The 14,885-nt window shown below is 50.8% G+C and overlaps 8 protein-coding genes across 8 annotated transcripts; 4 read left to right on the top strand and 4 right to left on the bottom strand.

Moving 5' to 3' along the window:
• Positions 1-281: 281 nt before the first annotated feature.
• On the top strand, positions 282-632 carry EURHEDRAFT_352962 (uncharacterized protein). Its single transcript, XM_040778448.1, has one exon. The coding sequence runs from the start codon at positions 364-366 to the stop codon at positions 571-573; it is 210 nt and encodes a 69-aa protein (XP_040640152.1). The 5' UTR covers positions 282-363; the 3' UTR covers positions 574-632.
• Positions 632-2,423, bottom strand: EURHEDRAFT_352935 (adaptor protein STE50). Its single transcript, XM_040778447.1, has 3 exons — positions 1,947-2,423; positions 1,723-1,884; positions 632-1,664 (listed from the first exon to the last, which is right to left on the bottom strand). Exons 1-3 carry the CDS (start codon positions 2,209-2,211, stop codon positions 691-693), a joined length of 1,401 nt encoding a protein of 466 aa, XP_040640151.1. The 5' UTR covers positions 2,212-2,423; the 3' UTR covers positions 632-690.
• A 1,371-nt stretch (positions 2,424-3,794) lies between these two features.
• Positions 3,795-4,823, top strand: EURHEDRAFT_553701 (uncharacterized protein; the record flags this gene model as incomplete). Its single annotated transcript, XM_040787574.1, has 2 exons — positions 3,795-4,078; positions 4,163-4,823. The coding sequence occupies 2 exons, from the start codon at positions 3,795-3,797 to the stop codon at positions 4,500-4,502; spliced, it is 624 nt and encodes a 207-aa protein (XP_040640150.1). The 3' UTR covers positions 4,503-4,823.
• A 52-nt stretch (positions 4,824-4,875) lies between these two features.
• On the bottom strand, positions 4,876-7,592 carry cdc48 (AAA family ATPase CDC48; the record flags this gene model as incomplete). Its single annotated transcript, XM_040784090.1, has 5 exons — positions 4,876-6,951; positions 7,027-7,276; positions 7,342-7,394; positions 7,456-7,483; positions 7,543-7,592. 5 exons carry the CDS (start codon positions 7,590-7,592, stop codon positions 4,876-4,878), a joined length of 2,457 nt encoding a protein of 818 aa, XP_040640149.1.
• A 793-nt stretch (positions 7,593-8,385) lies between these two features.
• Positions 8,386-9,135, top strand: EURHEDRAFT_514319 (gamma-glutamylcyclotransferase family protein; the record flags this gene model as incomplete). The annotated part of the gene is made up of 2 exons (XM_040786256.1): positions 8,386-8,880; positions 9,112-9,135. 2 exons carry the CDS (start codon positions 8,386-8,388, stop codon positions 9,133-9,135), a joined length of 519 nt encoding a protein of 172 aa, XP_040640148.1.
• Positions 9,136-9,163: 28 nt separating this feature from the next.
• On the bottom strand, positions 9,164-10,138 carry EURHEDRAFT_514318 (uncharacterized protein; the record flags this gene model as incomplete). The annotated part of the gene is made up of 2 exons (XM_040786255.1): positions 9,164-9,923; positions 9,972-10,138. 2 exons carry the CDS (start codon positions 10,136-10,138, stop codon positions 9,164-9,166), a joined length of 927 nt encoding a protein of 308 aa, XP_040640147.1.
• Positions 10,139-10,292: 154 nt separating this feature from the next.
• Positions 10,293-12,942, bottom strand: EURHEDRAFT_410978 (uncharacterized protein). Its single transcript, XM_040781491.1, has one exon. The coding sequence runs from the start codon at positions 12,636-12,638 to the stop codon at positions 10,671-10,673; it is 1,968 nt and encodes a 655-aa protein (XP_040640146.1). The 5' UTR covers positions 12,639-12,942; the 3' UTR covers positions 10,293-10,670.
• An 854-nt stretch (positions 12,943-13,796) lies between these two features.
• On the top strand, positions 13,797-14,749 carry EURHEDRAFT_514337 (Mpv17/PMP22 family protein; the record flags this gene model as incomplete). Its single annotated transcript, XM_040786259.1, has 4 exons — positions 13,797-13,952; positions 14,012-14,287; positions 14,349-14,615; positions 14,663-14,749. 4 exons carry the CDS (start codon positions 13,797-13,799, stop codon positions 14,747-14,749), a joined length of 786 nt encoding a protein of 261 aa, XP_040640145.1.
• Between the last annotated feature and the right edge of the window lie 136 nt (positions 14,750-14,885).

Genomic DNA, 14,885 nt, shown 5'->3' with positions numbered 1-14,885 from the left:
TCATTTCAACTGCCGAGGAGCTGGTTTGGAAGACGAATCACGGATATTGGTTGCGTCCGCTCAATCACTCTTCAAAGCCCCGAACGGTGCCTGTACAATACTATCCACGGATCGAAGAGAATATTTTCGAGTGATTGATCGTCCAGAACCAACTAAGAGGCTAGTTCAGAGAGGTTGCTACTATTATTATGAACAATGAAAGCCAAAGACCAAACATCATAAGAACACCCGATCTGCCCTTAAGCACTGATCGAGCTACAATTGAGACTTCACATTATATCAAGATCAGAAGGCGATTAGTATAGACAAGAATGTGCCAGTACATAAAAATGAAGAAAAGAAAATCCATACACATCATCCATTATGGGCGAAGTAAAAAAAAAAATAAAACAAATAACAGGCCCCCAAGTAAATATACGGAATAGAGAGAATGAGAAAAGTAGAACGGAGAAACGACAAAAAGGGGAAAGAAGAAAAGCTAAAACCAATAATGCACCGCTAGATTCTTTTTTGGGTCCCTGTCCAAAACCAATAGATAGATCCAATACAACACCCAACACCGCGTATATATAATGTTCGGTCATTAGAAGTGGCTATTCCAAATAACCCGTAAGAAAGGAAACGAAGAGAAAAGAAAATGATGTGAAAAGGAAAGAGGCGAGAAGGGTATCTTGGGTTAGAAAGTATAGCTCACAAAACACCACCAGGAAGATTAATTTGGGCTTGTTTGCCCTCGAACCCAGCGCTATTAGGCGCTGACCCTCCAGGGATGACACTGTTGTCGATAGGATTTAACTGTTTCCGCAGCATGAACATCGGTTTTCGTCCTTCCTTTTCAAGTTGTTTGAAGAGGATAAGAGGTCGTTCTTCCAATCCTAGACAGCGTTCCTGATCACCGTACACGATATAAAGTGCATATTGTCTCCAATCGGCTTGGATGTTATATTTTCTGAGGGCCGCTGGTAAGACCTTGTGGCAAGGATCGTCCATGGAAACGCGGAACGATTTGAATATTTCAACGCTGGGTGGGTCGTGGCCTGATCGCGATTCAGATCGCGAGGGAGTGTCGCGGGAGGAGACTGGGGTTGGATTCAATCGGTCAGACCGGGATGGTGGTGGGATTGATGTATCTTCAGAGTGATCGTGGCCGCTACGACCATTGGGTTTGTATGCTCGCGGGCCAAGAGTGCTGTAATGGGCTCCGGGGGAGGTCGGAGATGGGATACCAGGAGATAGTTGGCCGTTCATCGTCAAATGGGCTGCGCTGGATGGATCCAGGGCAGAACTATCGTAGGCTCGTCCTTCGAGGATGGAGGGTGGAATATGCGTTGGGGAATTATTCTTCGGTGTCGTGCCGCCTGTGTAAACTCTCTTGGAGAAGGTTCGTGATATGCCCGTTCCTGGTCGTTCGAACGAGAATCCGGGCGAAGCCAGCGGTTGGCTGTCATGGTGGTTATCCATTCCGCCAGGCGGGAGGGGTTGCGATCGGTCCTTGGCCATTTTAAATACTGGCAGTAGATCTTCCCGTAGTCGACGGTATTCCTCGGCCACGCGGCGCAAATCTGATTCTACCGAAACGATCTTCTCGTCGCGTAACCGGATGGATTGAATTAGACGGGCGATATCTTCTTGGGTAGCATTTTCATTGAGGCTTTGGTCGGCAGCTATTAGATCCTCATGTCAGTACTGGGATCTCACTCAGTTAAGGTGTAAGCCACGTACATAAAGGAATGTAGTGATCAGGATCGAGCGGAACGTTCTGCTTGACCTTGGTCTCATATACACTTTTCAGTATCGTCAACCGATGTCCCACACTGGCGATTCCCATTTCCTTTAATTCATCGTGTTTGAGTGCAATAAGCGCCTCGCCGACGATTTCATTTTCTAGTCAAAATAACACATTAGCGACATCCCCACTGCCTACAGTGACGACGCGGCCAACTCACCTAAAAACGTATCGCAGTATTGACGAAGGCCCAGAGCAGCCAGGAACCTGGCGCATTCCTCCGCACTCCATTCTGTAATGATTGTAGCTGGCGCACGAACATCATCTGAGAGTTTGTTGGCAAAGGACGTCGGGGTATGTTCTTCGGAGAGCGCTTCGGACTCTGAGTGATCGACTTCGGAGTCTGTTGCGGGATGAGTGAACTCATCATCCGCATCGGAGTCGTGATAGACGGTGGCTTGGAGTGGCATCGTGGCAGGATTCATAGCGATTTGCTACTGAGTTATCAGGAGGACGGTCCGTGGAGGTAGGTAGGTGGTCGGAGCGGACGCAGAAAAAGAAACGAGAAAGTTGGCGCTATGGCCGGGACCGGAGAGCGACTCGGTCGAAAATAAGATGTCGTGGACGGGACAAACAAAGAGAGCCAGGTATACGGCGGAGACGCAGTATTCAGGTCGATTCGCAATGGAGGTCAGGACACGGCCGCATGGACGGAGCTACGGAGGGGTAATGGTTCGTTGCCAGAGTCGAAGGTAGCACGGAGTACGGGGAGAAGTGTTGCCAGGAAGGAATTCCAAAAAGGAGTTTATAGCGAAACCTGAAGAATCTCAAGAAATCGAGGCTGGTCTGCGAGGGACGCGGAGGAGAGAGCAGAAGGCGGGGAACTGGCGAGAGGCGCGAGATGATGTATCTAATACTGCGCTGGCAGAACAGGACGGAGCGATGAGCCAAAGGAGAGAATGACGACAGACGCAGACGCTGCAGAGAAAGCACCAGAACGAATGGACGAGGTTGGCGAGCGAAAGGAGAGTGAGGGAGAGTGTGAGAAGGGGAAGTGGTGAGGTAAGTTGAGGTTGCGACTGTCCCAGTTGGGAAGTTCAGATCGCTGCACGTGACTTGAGAGGCAGTGAGAAAAGAAAAAGAAGAGAAGATATTCAAAGACCAAATACCGTGGTATTCTGTTGTAATGTTTTATAGAGGAAAAAATCTAAATAAAAAAAGAACAGCATAGCCGCCGAGTCCTGGCCTGCCTACACTTCCCCCAGTTCTTTGCCAAACATCAGCAATTCTATTCCATTCCATTTGTCCTCGCCAACTTGTTCGTATTAGGTTTGTTTTCCGTTCAGGAGATCATCCAGTGAAAGTATTTGTTATACATATCTGCTGGCCCACGGAGTAATGCGTACTCCGTATTCCTATTCCGACATATGGAGCTGTATAGACTCGGGCACATCTCGGGGCTAAAGGAAATATTAACTGCTAGTTCGGCGCTGCTTGACAGTCAATCAGTCAATCAGCAATACAAACACACTGGAGAATGAGTCCTAGCTTGCTGTCAGAATTCAATAGTGTCGGACCTTTTGCTGTGGCGGATACATTGTCAGTGGGCTTTTCCCCTGAATCGGCTGATGTACATACATGATATACTCCACGGAGAGATTGAATATTGATTAAACAATATCAGAATGACAATCGGATCTATGAATAGGTCTGAAGAGGTATAGGTGTGATCATTATAGCCGTCCACTATGTCATCTCGTGTACTGCGTACAAGGCGTATTCCGCCACAACTGCAACTGCAACTGCAACTAACGGAATCAAATCAAATCAATAGAATTGCAATAACAATAATAACAATCCCAATAGCCCTCGCGTTCATAAAACTCCTAGCAAAGTACCAACCTCAATTCTGGCCCTCGCACCGGCAACAAATCGATCAGATCTCTCCGCAATCTCCAACCTCATTCTCACTACTCCTCCCTCCTTACCTCCACCCAGCACAACTACACCACCCCTCTACTTGTACTCCGTACACAATACTCCTTCCAAACCCAAACTCACCAACAAAATGCCCTCCTCCTCTCCAGCCCCCCCAAACCCAAACCCTTCCACCTCAACAACCACCACCACAACCCCCTCCGACTCCCTCGAAACCGACCTCCTCGCCCACCTCGCCTCCACCTCCGCCCTCGACGACATCCACACAAACCTCCTCTGCTACCTGCAGCGCATGGGATGGACCGAGAAAATCCGCACGCTCTCGCTCGAACTCCTCCGCGCTGGACGATGCGAGCGCTTCGATGAGGTTGTGGACGCGGTGATTGCGTCTGCCGAGTGTCGGGCGCATCCGGCGTTTGATCTTTCCAATTCAGGTTCGAATGGGGCGGGTCGGAATGGGAGTACTCAGAACGGGGGTGGGGGTAATGGGAGGGGTAGTGGAAATGCGAATGGGAATACTAGCAATGGGGGGAATGGGATGGGGCTTAGTGCTGACGCTGAGGCGTATTTGGAGAACGTGGATGTGCGCATTCCCGCGGTTGTTGTTGAACATGGCGTACGCATGGTTAAGGAGGTTTTGAAGGACGTTGTGGTTTGGGAGGATGGATCGGCGCTGGATGATTCGCTTGATACTGGGAGGGGGAGTCTTTCTGGAGCGTCTGGGAAGAGGCTGGATAGGGAGGACTCGGGCGATTCGTCGGGCAAGGGCAGGAACGGTGATGCTAGTCCCGTTAAGAAGACAGGGAAGAAACCCAACCCAGGGAAGAATGTCAAGTGATTGCGGTTACGTGGAGCAGGGGCTGTATATGCATTGCATTGAGGGAGTTCTTGTCTATGAAGCATGGGGTGAGACCGTCACCAGGCGTTTTTGGATAGGTCGGGGCGAGGTCGGGGAGTTCATTTTTTGTATTCATTCTGGAGTTGGGAGGACTTTGGCGCATTCACTTCTCTTTTCGTGATAGATACCGTAATCCGCTGTACTGGCAGCAATAGTACCACTCATATCAGACATCGAAACTTGTTGTCACATTGCTATTAGAACGTAGAGATGCTTGATCACATAAAATATTTAACGTCCACAATTCATAGTACGTAGATCTAACTAACGTAAGAAAACATGAAATAACTAAATCAAACTACCCAAGACCCAATTAATCGTAGAGGCTGTCGTCATTGCCGGCTTCCCCAAATGTATCATTCTCCCCAACTTCTCCGGCAGATGGGAAGCGGAAGAAGCTGCTGCCACCAGAGTTCTTCATGCTCTGTGCAAATGCTTCGTACCGGCGAATCTCCACGTCGCTGACCGATTTACGTGCAGACTTCATGGCCTCCTCGAAGTGGGCCCGGGTAAGCTCCGGCACGGGGTCCTCGGCCTCTTCTTCTTCGTCCATGTTGACATCCTCGCCAGCAGCCTCGCGTTGCTTCGTGCGCTCAATGTCAATGGCAATCGATTCCTTAATGGCAAGCTTGACGGCACGCTGAGTGACGAAGCCAATGTCAGCACCAGAGAATCCGTGAGTCTTGCTGGCAATGAAGTCAATGTCGACATCGGGTGCGACAGGGGTCTTCCGAAGCTGAGCCCGGATGATGCTCTCACGAGAGGCCTGGTCGGGAAGAGGAACGTAGACAAGGGTGTCCAGACGACCGGGACGGACCAGGGCAGCATCAAGTTGCTCGGGACGGTTGGTAGCACCGATAACGAAGACGTTCTTCTTCGATGTCATACCATCCATCTCAGTCAGAAGTTGGTTGACAACACGGTCAGATGCACCACCAGCATCACCAACGGAACCACCACGCGACTTGGCAATCGAGTCTAACTCATCCAGGAAGACAACACAAGGTGCCGCAGCACGAGCCTTGTCGAAGATGTCACGGATGTTGCTCTCAGACTCACCGAACCACATACTCAGCAGCTCGGGACCCTTGACAGAGATGAAGTTGGCAGCACACTCGTTGGCAACAGCCTTGGCAAGCATGGTCTTACCAGTACCCGGGGGACCGTAGAACAGCACACCACGAGAAGGCGAAAGACCGAACTTGTGGAACTTTTCAGGGTGGTCCACAGGGTACTGGACGCTTTCGACAAGCTCACGCTTAACTTCCTCGAGACCACCAATGTCCTCCCAGCGGACGTTGGGGACCTCGACAACGGCAACCTCGCGGAGAGCCGAGGGGTTGGAGACACCAAGAGCGTAGCGGAAGTTCTCCATGGTAACACCAAGGGAGTCGAGAACCTCGGCGTCGATTGTGTCCTCGTCGAGGTCGATCAAGTCCATCTTCTCACGAATCTGTTGCATGGCGGCCTCAGAGCACAGCGAAGCCAAATCAGAACCGACGTAACCGTGAGTCTCGGCGGCAATGGTCTCCAAGTCGACATCCTCGCCAAGTTTCATGTTCTTGGTGTGGATCGACATGATCTCCAGACGACCAGTGGGGTCGGGGATACCAATGTCAACCTCACGGTCGAAACGGCCGAAACGACGGAGGGCAGGGTCAATGGAGTTGGGGCGGTTGGTGGCGGCCATAACGACCACGTTGGAGCGAGCCTTCATACCGTCCATCAGGGTCAGAAGCTGAGAAACGACACGACGCTCGACCTCTCCGTTGGTCTTCTCACGCTTGGGAGCGATGGAATCAATTTCATCAATGAAGATAATGGCGGGGGAGTTCTTCTCGGCCTCTTCGAAAGCCTTGCGCAGATTCGATTCTGATTCACCAGCCATTTTGGACATGATCTCGGGACCGTTGATCAGGAAGAAGAAAGCACCGGTCTCGTTGGCAACGGCACGAGCCATCAAAGTCTTACCGGTACCAGGGGGGCCGTACATGAGGATACCACGTGGGGGTTTAATACCGATAGACTTGAACAGGAGAGGGTGGCGAAGAGGCAGCTCGACCAACTCACGAATCTGAGCCATCTGTTTCCGACAGCCGCCAATGTCATCATAACCAACTTCGTTGAGGTTGCCCTCTTCATCTTCACGCTGAATCGGCTCACCCTCGCAGTGGATGACGGTATCTTGAGCGACAATGCCATGCTCTGGGGGATCCACCTCGACGACCTTAAACTCGACTTGTCTCATACCACCACGTACTGTGAAAAGGTCACCCTGTTTCACTGGCCGGTAGGCCTCACGGAAGTATGGGGCAAGGTAGACATCGAAAAGAGAACCGGTCAAACCTTCAACGGTGTCTGCAATGGGAAGAACGGCAATACGTTTGGCCTAACCACGAAAAAAAAAAAAACGTCAGCAATCTCTCTCAGTGCACATTTTCAAACCAAACCAAAGAAGACGTACATATTTGATGTCGGGGCACGGGTGAACCGTGACGATATCGCCGTGCTTAACACGGAGGTTATGTCTCACGACACGGTTGATGCGAACGCTGCCGTCATCGAGGTCGTCGTCCGCCAACACGATAAGAACGGTGTCTTTGCGCATCTTACCCTTAACCAAGACCGTGTCACCGCGGAAGAGCTGAAGAGTATCCATAGTGTTGTTGGAGAGAGCAATAACGGAGTTATCATCGTTGACGGCATCGGTGACGCTGTGAGAGCGGGGTTCTGATCAGCCATGGCGCCATTTCCAACGGTGAGGGATCAATGAGCATACAGCAACGAGTTGGGCTTCTTCTTCTTCTTGAGAATCGCTGTTGAGGTATCGTCCTGTGATCATGGAGTTAGAATCTTGTGGCTATTCTCTTTCGAAGCGTCGCCTTTCGGTTACCTCTCTGTGCTCGGCGCCCGAAGGGTCACTGGCGAACAGTTAGCAAATATGCGTCTATGGGTTAATAGGGAAGGAGCTCAAACATACGTTAAGTTGACTCTCTTCTTGTCGTGAGTGTAATCCGGCTCTGAAGTCATTTTGGATGGCGGTGCTCTGGCAAGCTCTTAAAAGCAACGTAGACTCAGAAGGTACCTGTGACAACGCTGGTGGATCCAGCTAGAATAACGAACAAGAAATGCAAACAGACAAGCAGAAAATGAAGACTAGAGATGGCCCAGTTGAACCAGATAGTGTTGATGAAAGGGGAGGAAGTGATAAGTAAGTGTGTGAGAGGGAAGAAGGTGGTGAGGTTGGAAGTTGGAGCTGTCCGTTAAGAGATGGTCAGTGACGATACGCTTGCTGGGACCCGATGACTTAATAAGCGGGTCTCTCTGGCCACCGCTCGCTGGCGGAGAAGCCCATGGAAGCCGGTCGTACTATGTGATTCATCTTGTTCTTAAAGAGAAATACTACTACGGAGCATGATATGAAAAAAAAAAAAAAAAAAATTGATCTACGATCTACGGATTGTCAAGATTGTCAAGTGGGCTTCCAGGCATCACAGGTTGAGTGGCTGTTGTGTTATGCTGCGCTTTGCGGCGTAGGATCCGCCTATGCGAGTAAAGGCTGCCTGTGCTGTGAATGCCTGCTATGACCGGCATGCTCTGCTTTGAGCTTCCAGGGTGTCTTGCCTGAAAGGATGGCGTCTTTGCTGGATTTTCAGGAAAGGCATAAGGCAGCAAGCCTCAGTTTTGACTTAAAAGGGCCTTGTTGCAGGTTCATTCTCACTGTTGCTCTAACAATATATCTCTGCTTGTTAACTCATCAAAGCTAAAATCCTGACTCTCCTGGGATCGTTCTTTATCCAAGACAAGTCGACCACCAGCGCAGATGGACTACAAACCATGGTACCCATCAGACTACACTCAAGCACTAAGCAACATTCTCACAGAAGACCAAACAACCACTCTCCTAACCCAACCCGGCACTTCCCCCCGCTTCGTCTACGGCACTCTAATGCTCCCCACAGTCCTCAAATACTTCACCGATATGCCCCAAACAACCCCCATCTCCCGCAACATGACCCAAGCCACGCTCTTCGGCTACCAACTCTACCGCTTCTCCAACCCCGGGACGCCCGTGATCGCGCCATCGCCGGACCCGCAAGCTGCCGTCGAGGGACTGCTTATCTTTGGATTGAACGAGCAGCAGAGGAATGCGATTTATGAGCTCGAGGCCGGATTGATGAAATTGGTTAGTGTGCAGGTGGATATTCAGCAGCGGGTAACGGGTGAGGGGGGGCTGTGTAGTATGCGTGCTGTGGAGGCGGGTGTGTTTTGTTGGGCGGATGAGAGGACGATGGAGGGATTAATCCCTATTGATGGTGTGGGGTGGGAGCTGGATGATTTTTTGGTAGGTTCGTTTTATGAGCATATTGCAAGGTCTCAGTGTAAGGGAATGGGTGTTGAGGGAATGTTACCGAACTTACCGCGAAGTCCGTCGGCGAAGCGACGGTCGAGGTTTTATACAGGGCAAGTTGAGACGCTGGAGTGCATAGAAGAAGATTACGACGAGTAGTTTCTCTAAATATACCCTTATTACATATAAAATACACAGCCATCTAAATACTCATGGACATAGCACGACAACCTAAGAAACGTATATACAATCAACTCAAAGTCGACCCCCAAAGATCCCAAAACCCCCAAGCACCCGCCATAAACCCTCCAGCCCCAGTCACACTCCCCGGAACCCCAATCCCCTTCTCAAAACTCCAATGCAGCGCCAAGGGTGCCCAAAACAGATTATTCACAAGACTCTTCTTCCACGCCCTGACCTCCCCCGCCAACACCTCATCCTTCTTCTCCTGCGACATCAGCGCCCCCTTGGCCTTCCTCAGCACATGCTGTCTCCACAGCATCACAAACTGCAGCACAATATGCCCGAACCACGCGCGCGTGCTCCACAGATAGAACTTATCGATCCCGCCCCAGCGGTCCACGAAGCGCTTTGAAACGATGTTCTTGGAGGCCAGGTAGCCGATGTTCTCGAGGGCTTGGTAGAGGACATTTGCGATGACTTGCAGGAGGGTTAGGGAGTAAATGAGGCGGTCTGAGGGGGGTGACTTGAGGGTTTGCGAGCCCCAGGTCCACAATGGGACGAGGCCGAAGAGGCGGAGGGTGTAGCGGGTTTCGGAGCAGAGGGAGGAGAGCGCGAGGAGGCGGGAAGATGAGGGTGCGGGTGGTGGTGGTGGTGTTGTTGCTGTTGTGGCAGGAGCCTTTTCTGTGAGGTTTCGTAGACGCGCGAGGAGGCCTAGGCGGGTTTGGATTGCGATTCCTGGCGCGGAGCCGAGGAAGTGGTGTAGAGCGTGGGAGAGGTAGCTGATTGCCGCAAAGGCTCGTTCTTCGCCGGCGGCGGTGGATATCAGCCTGTTTTGTTAGCTTTCTGTCATACAATGTTGTAGAAAATGTGTGTACCGGTCAATTCGGCCAACCAGACGATCCGTCGCCTGGAGCGTTGTCGGCACCTGGCACTGCGAAGGCGCGGGGCTCGTCTTGTCGCTGTCGTCGGGCTGCTGCTCGGCCTGTTCGGTTGGCTCAGTCGGCTCAGTCGGCTCAACAGGGGGTTTTTCGTTGTCTGCCATGGCGTAATTGTATATGCGTGTTTTGGTAGGTGTACGGAGTAAAAGGTCTTATTTATCGGCGATAATCGATAGCCGTTCAGTCAGAGACCGAGGCTCGGAATTCGGGAAGGCGGAACCCGCTAGTTAATATACACAGCGAAATGAGAGCGTGGGATCATCTTCATGGTCGTAGTTTTGTTGCGACAGAATGGGGTATATAAGAGTAAAAAAATGGCATGGCCCCCATATGATGTGGTCAACGATTTTTTACGGACCATGGTGCAGTAGAATTGTTTTCTTGGCGCAGTGATAGGTCCTTGATCCCACGGCTAATGGGATACGGTTGTTGAAATTGACCATATTTCGTTTCTATCTGAAGCTAATGATACATAAAACGGACTAGAATCAGATCCAATACTCGTATATCGTCAATATCATCATAGATGTTCATATCTCGTTCATCGTCTCCAAAACTAAAGCCAGTGAATCACGAAAGTTGTCTTCACATGCATAGACACCCGCCGACACACTACCCCCATGATTAGATGACTTTCTATCCAACCGCATCCACACTCTCATCCGTCGAGTTATCGCTTCCTTCGCTCAATGACTCGACTTCCAGGCGTTCCATGTGAGAAGCCAGGTTCTCATCCGCGGGCGCAAGACTAAGTCCCAGATTGACAATATGACTCGCGATCAGACCCCGAAGCTCGGGATCGTTCCCTCGTGCTAGGAAATATTGCGCATCTTTCATGAGAATGCCGTCTTTTGCTACCAGGCCACTGCTCTGGTCTTCAAAGTCAGGGCGGAAGAATATCGGCTGTTCCGAAATACTAGACTGCTGAGTTGATTCATAAACGATTGCCGGCACTTCCTCGGGATTGTACCTGGTCGCCGGAAGCATTTCATTGGTCCTCACGCCTCGACATGTCGAGCAGATCTTATAACCGCAAGGAAACAGAAACCTGGGCCGATGGGGAGGCGGCGGTGGAGGAGGAAGAGGCTTGGTAGTCCTGTAAGAAGGCTTCTCAGGCGCTGCAGGTGGAGGACTATGGTATCCAGGAGACAGTCGCTCTTTCGAAATATACCCAATGGCGCGTGCGGCGACCTGCACGGTGGAGTTCTGGTTCTCCTCAGGATCGTGGATATTCAACACGAAAGGCGCCCTGCGGTTGTTGTGACCCGGCTGTTCTCGCGCAGGATGGCTGTGAGAGCGACTTAGAGCCCTGCCCCGGAACAATTCAGATGGACTCTGGACACCACGGTAGTGAGGGCTGAGTTGTTCATGGTGTCCAGCGTGGTTGTCAGAGCTTTGGTACTGCCTGCTGTAATCGTGAGATGCCGGACGGACAGGTACAGGCGCAGCGATCTGGTTTTCATCGTCATGTCTCTGCGATCCCTGCTGGGAACGTTGGAAGTGCGAACGGAAAGACTTGGAGCGTGAGACTTCGGGTTGGTGGCGGGCCCTAAGCTGTTGCGGGGAAACCCGAGACGTCTTGTGCATGTCCGCGATGGCTGCGTGGTAATCCAAACTGTGCATCTCCCGGCGAAGACGTGCGATGTACGAGCGATCGATAACTTGCGATTGAGATTCGTTGGTCTGCGCAGCGTTGTTGCTGGGGGCTTGTTGCTGTTGGTGAACGCCTTGTATTGACCGCGCCCAAGCGTTGCTACCAAAGCCAGTGTTCGCAGAGGATTGCGAAGTGCTAGCTCCAGATTTGTGCTGTCCAAAACCCGTCTCGTTTCTCATATTCGTGATCATGTTCATCCACGCTACGTATTCAGCATGGGTGTCCTCATCCGACGCAACACTTTGCTGCTCTGGGACGGTGTTTCGATACGCTTCCACACTCTTATCCTCCTCCTCAGGGCGGTATACCGGAGGAGACGGTGACCTGTACGAATTCTCCTCTGCAAATCGCACGCGTTGGCTCTTTTGTCGGGCAAATTTCTGCCGCTCTGGCATAGACGCTTCATCCCTAGGCCTCTGGTCCTGGGCTTGGCCCTGGTACACAGCATCATATTCTTGTTCCACATTCTGAGGCGAATGATATTCTTCCCTGCTCAAAAATGCCAATCTCTGCTTAATCATAATCTTCACATCATCTTCTTCATGCACACCACTCAAAACAGACTTGTACGCCTTCTGTTCTAGCAGAGCGCACTTTTTCGGATCAACCAGTCCATCTTCCCCCACAACGTCCTGCGTACAAGTCCATAGCCAACCCAACTCAGGCTTGTGCCAACACTCATCGCAACGGAACATCTCTGACATGCCCTCGATGGGTGTTAAGTCATTGTGTGGGCAGCGCCGTTCCGTTTCGCCTAGAGGCGGGTGGTTGAGGATGAATGTCCGCTGGGGCTGCTTTGAGGGAGACGGTCTGGGCGATGTGATTGTGGGAAAGGTGGGCGAGTGTCTGGGTGTCGTGGCAGTAGTCATTGGGGTGTTAGGTTCTGGTGAGATTGCCGTGGGAGGCACGCTGTAGTACCTGACAGGGTTGGAGTAGCGTCTCTGAGCCATGGTGCTGTTGAGGCATGAGGATGGAAATTAGAATATGGCAGATATGAGGGGAAGAGTTCATTTTGGATGCGAAGGGGAAAGGGTTTGAAATCTGCCTGGTTGTGGGTTCTCGGTGACAGTGAAGAGAAGTGAAGTTGTAGACGTATTGGGGGTGAGTGAAAGAGAGGAGTATTGCGTGCATGTGTTTGCACAGTACATTTGTCCATGGATCTTGTCAACTTGTAATTAATACAACAAAGCATTTGTTGAATATAAGCAACAGTTCAAGCACTAGCAGTATAGCATAACAATGGGATGTCGGTAGCTCTACATAACAATACTTGAAGTATACAGCTGCTTTCCTATAGCAGCTTCTTTGATATTTTGTAATATATTACGACATTTAATCTTAGTGGCATGATGGCGATTGCTGACTACTTCTCGTTTATTTTATGTTTATTCTATTATTCTCTCAATCCTGGTCTCAACCAGTCCATTATATATATCTGCGCGGAATGCTCCGTATCCCGACTATACAAAATCGCCTCCACCACCGAACCTCGGTTCAGCAATATAATCCCCTCATTACGGCCCATTATAAACCAGAATCTAGCTCCAAATCCAGCTCTCCCATTGCATAACCCCAATGTACCTCGTACCTGACCGCGGAGATCCCGAACGCATCTGCCGACTCAATGGCCGATAGACTAGAAACACTAGTATAACTACAGAAGATTCCTAACCAGCTGCGCTCACCGACTAATGCTGTTATATCTTCTTTTTTTCTTTTTTAACAGCTTCTCTGCATAATCGCAGGACTGATATATACTTCCTTACGTGCATCGTGGGTCTGGGGAAGGAGTTAGTATATAAATAGTGGCTGACCTCGGTAGGCCAATTGCCTTTTCCCAGCCTCCTCCGTCGTTCGTCGGCTGAAACAAATAAACAACCGTGCTCTCTCTCTCTTTTCTTTCTCCCCTTTGCTACAGAATATTCTTAATACCACTTTTTTTTATTTTATATTTTTATATCAACCCCACTGTTTCTCCATAATTACATTTGATTTCTTACCAATACTGCTGTCTCTGACTTGTCCGCCTTCGTGTTGTCGCCGCGACGACCTGACCAGCTCCGTTATCGCACGCGAACCCCCAACCACCACACCTTTGAACCAGCACCATGTCTGTCAAGCTGCAAGATTCGATTCAGGAGGCCGTCCAGGAGAAGATCCAGGACTCGCTCCAGGATCAGTCGGTGCGCCAGGAGACCAAGGAGTTGGCGCATCTGGTTGGTGAGCGCCTGACTGGCGGACCGACACAGATTGGCTATCTTGCGGTATGTCCTTCCAGAGGGGAGAAGAAGAAAAACTTGCTAACATATTGATTCTTTAATAGCTCTACCTGCGCCAACTCCAATCGAACCCGCTCCGTACCAAGATGCTCACCTCCGGTGTCCTTTCGGCTCTGCAAGAAGTACTCGCGTCCTGGATCGCGCAAGATGTCAGCAAACACGGCCACTACTTCAGCCAGCGGGTGCCCAAGATGTCGCTCTACGGCATGTTCGTTTCGGCTCCGCTGGGACACTTCCTCGTCGGCATTCTCCAGAAGCTCTTCGCCGGTCGTACCAGCTTGAAGGCTAAGATCTTGCAGATCATCTTCAGCAATCTAATCGTGCGTCACATCACATCCTATACCACATATATCCCTTGAGCAATGGCTAATGAGACCGCAGGTTGCTCCCATCCAAAACGTCGTCTACCTCGCGTCTATGGGTTACATCGCCGGTGCGCGTAACATCCACCAGGTTCGCGCTACTGTGCGCGCTGGTTTCATGCCCGTCATGAAGGTTAGCTGGATCACCTCGCCGCTGGCCCTTGCATTTGCGCAGAAGTTCCTTCCCGAGCACGCCTGGGTGCCCTTCTTCAACCTGGTTGGCTTTGTTATCGGTACCTATGTCAACACCCACACCAAGAAGAAGCGCCTCGAAGCGTTGAGAAAGGTACATCCCCTTTGAGCTCCTTGGAAATATCAATGCTGATTGAATAGCGCCACGAACGCCGCGGCGGAAGCGAGTATGACGGACGCCGTGGTCCTGGCAGTGAATACGACCGGAGCGACCGCGACTACCGTTAAATTGTACATACGACGATTCCAGACGACTAGCATGTGGATTCTCTTTTTCAACTATGATCGCAAGCCAATCTCAGGAAAAACTTACCTTGGTTATCTACATGATCTATCCTTAATTACTACGTCCGATCTCACGGAC

Source organism: Aspergillus ruber, assembly GCF_000600275.1.
Source record: "Aspergillus ruber CBS 135680 unplaced genomic scaffold scaffold00008, whole genome shotgun sequence".
NCBI classification, from domain to species: Eukaryota; Fungi; Ascomycota; class Eurotiomycetes; order Eurotiales; family Aspergillaceae; genus Aspergillus; species Aspergillus ruber.
The sequence above is the reverse complement of the archived record's forward strand: the minus strand, read 5'-3'. Positions and strand labels throughout refer to the sequence as shown.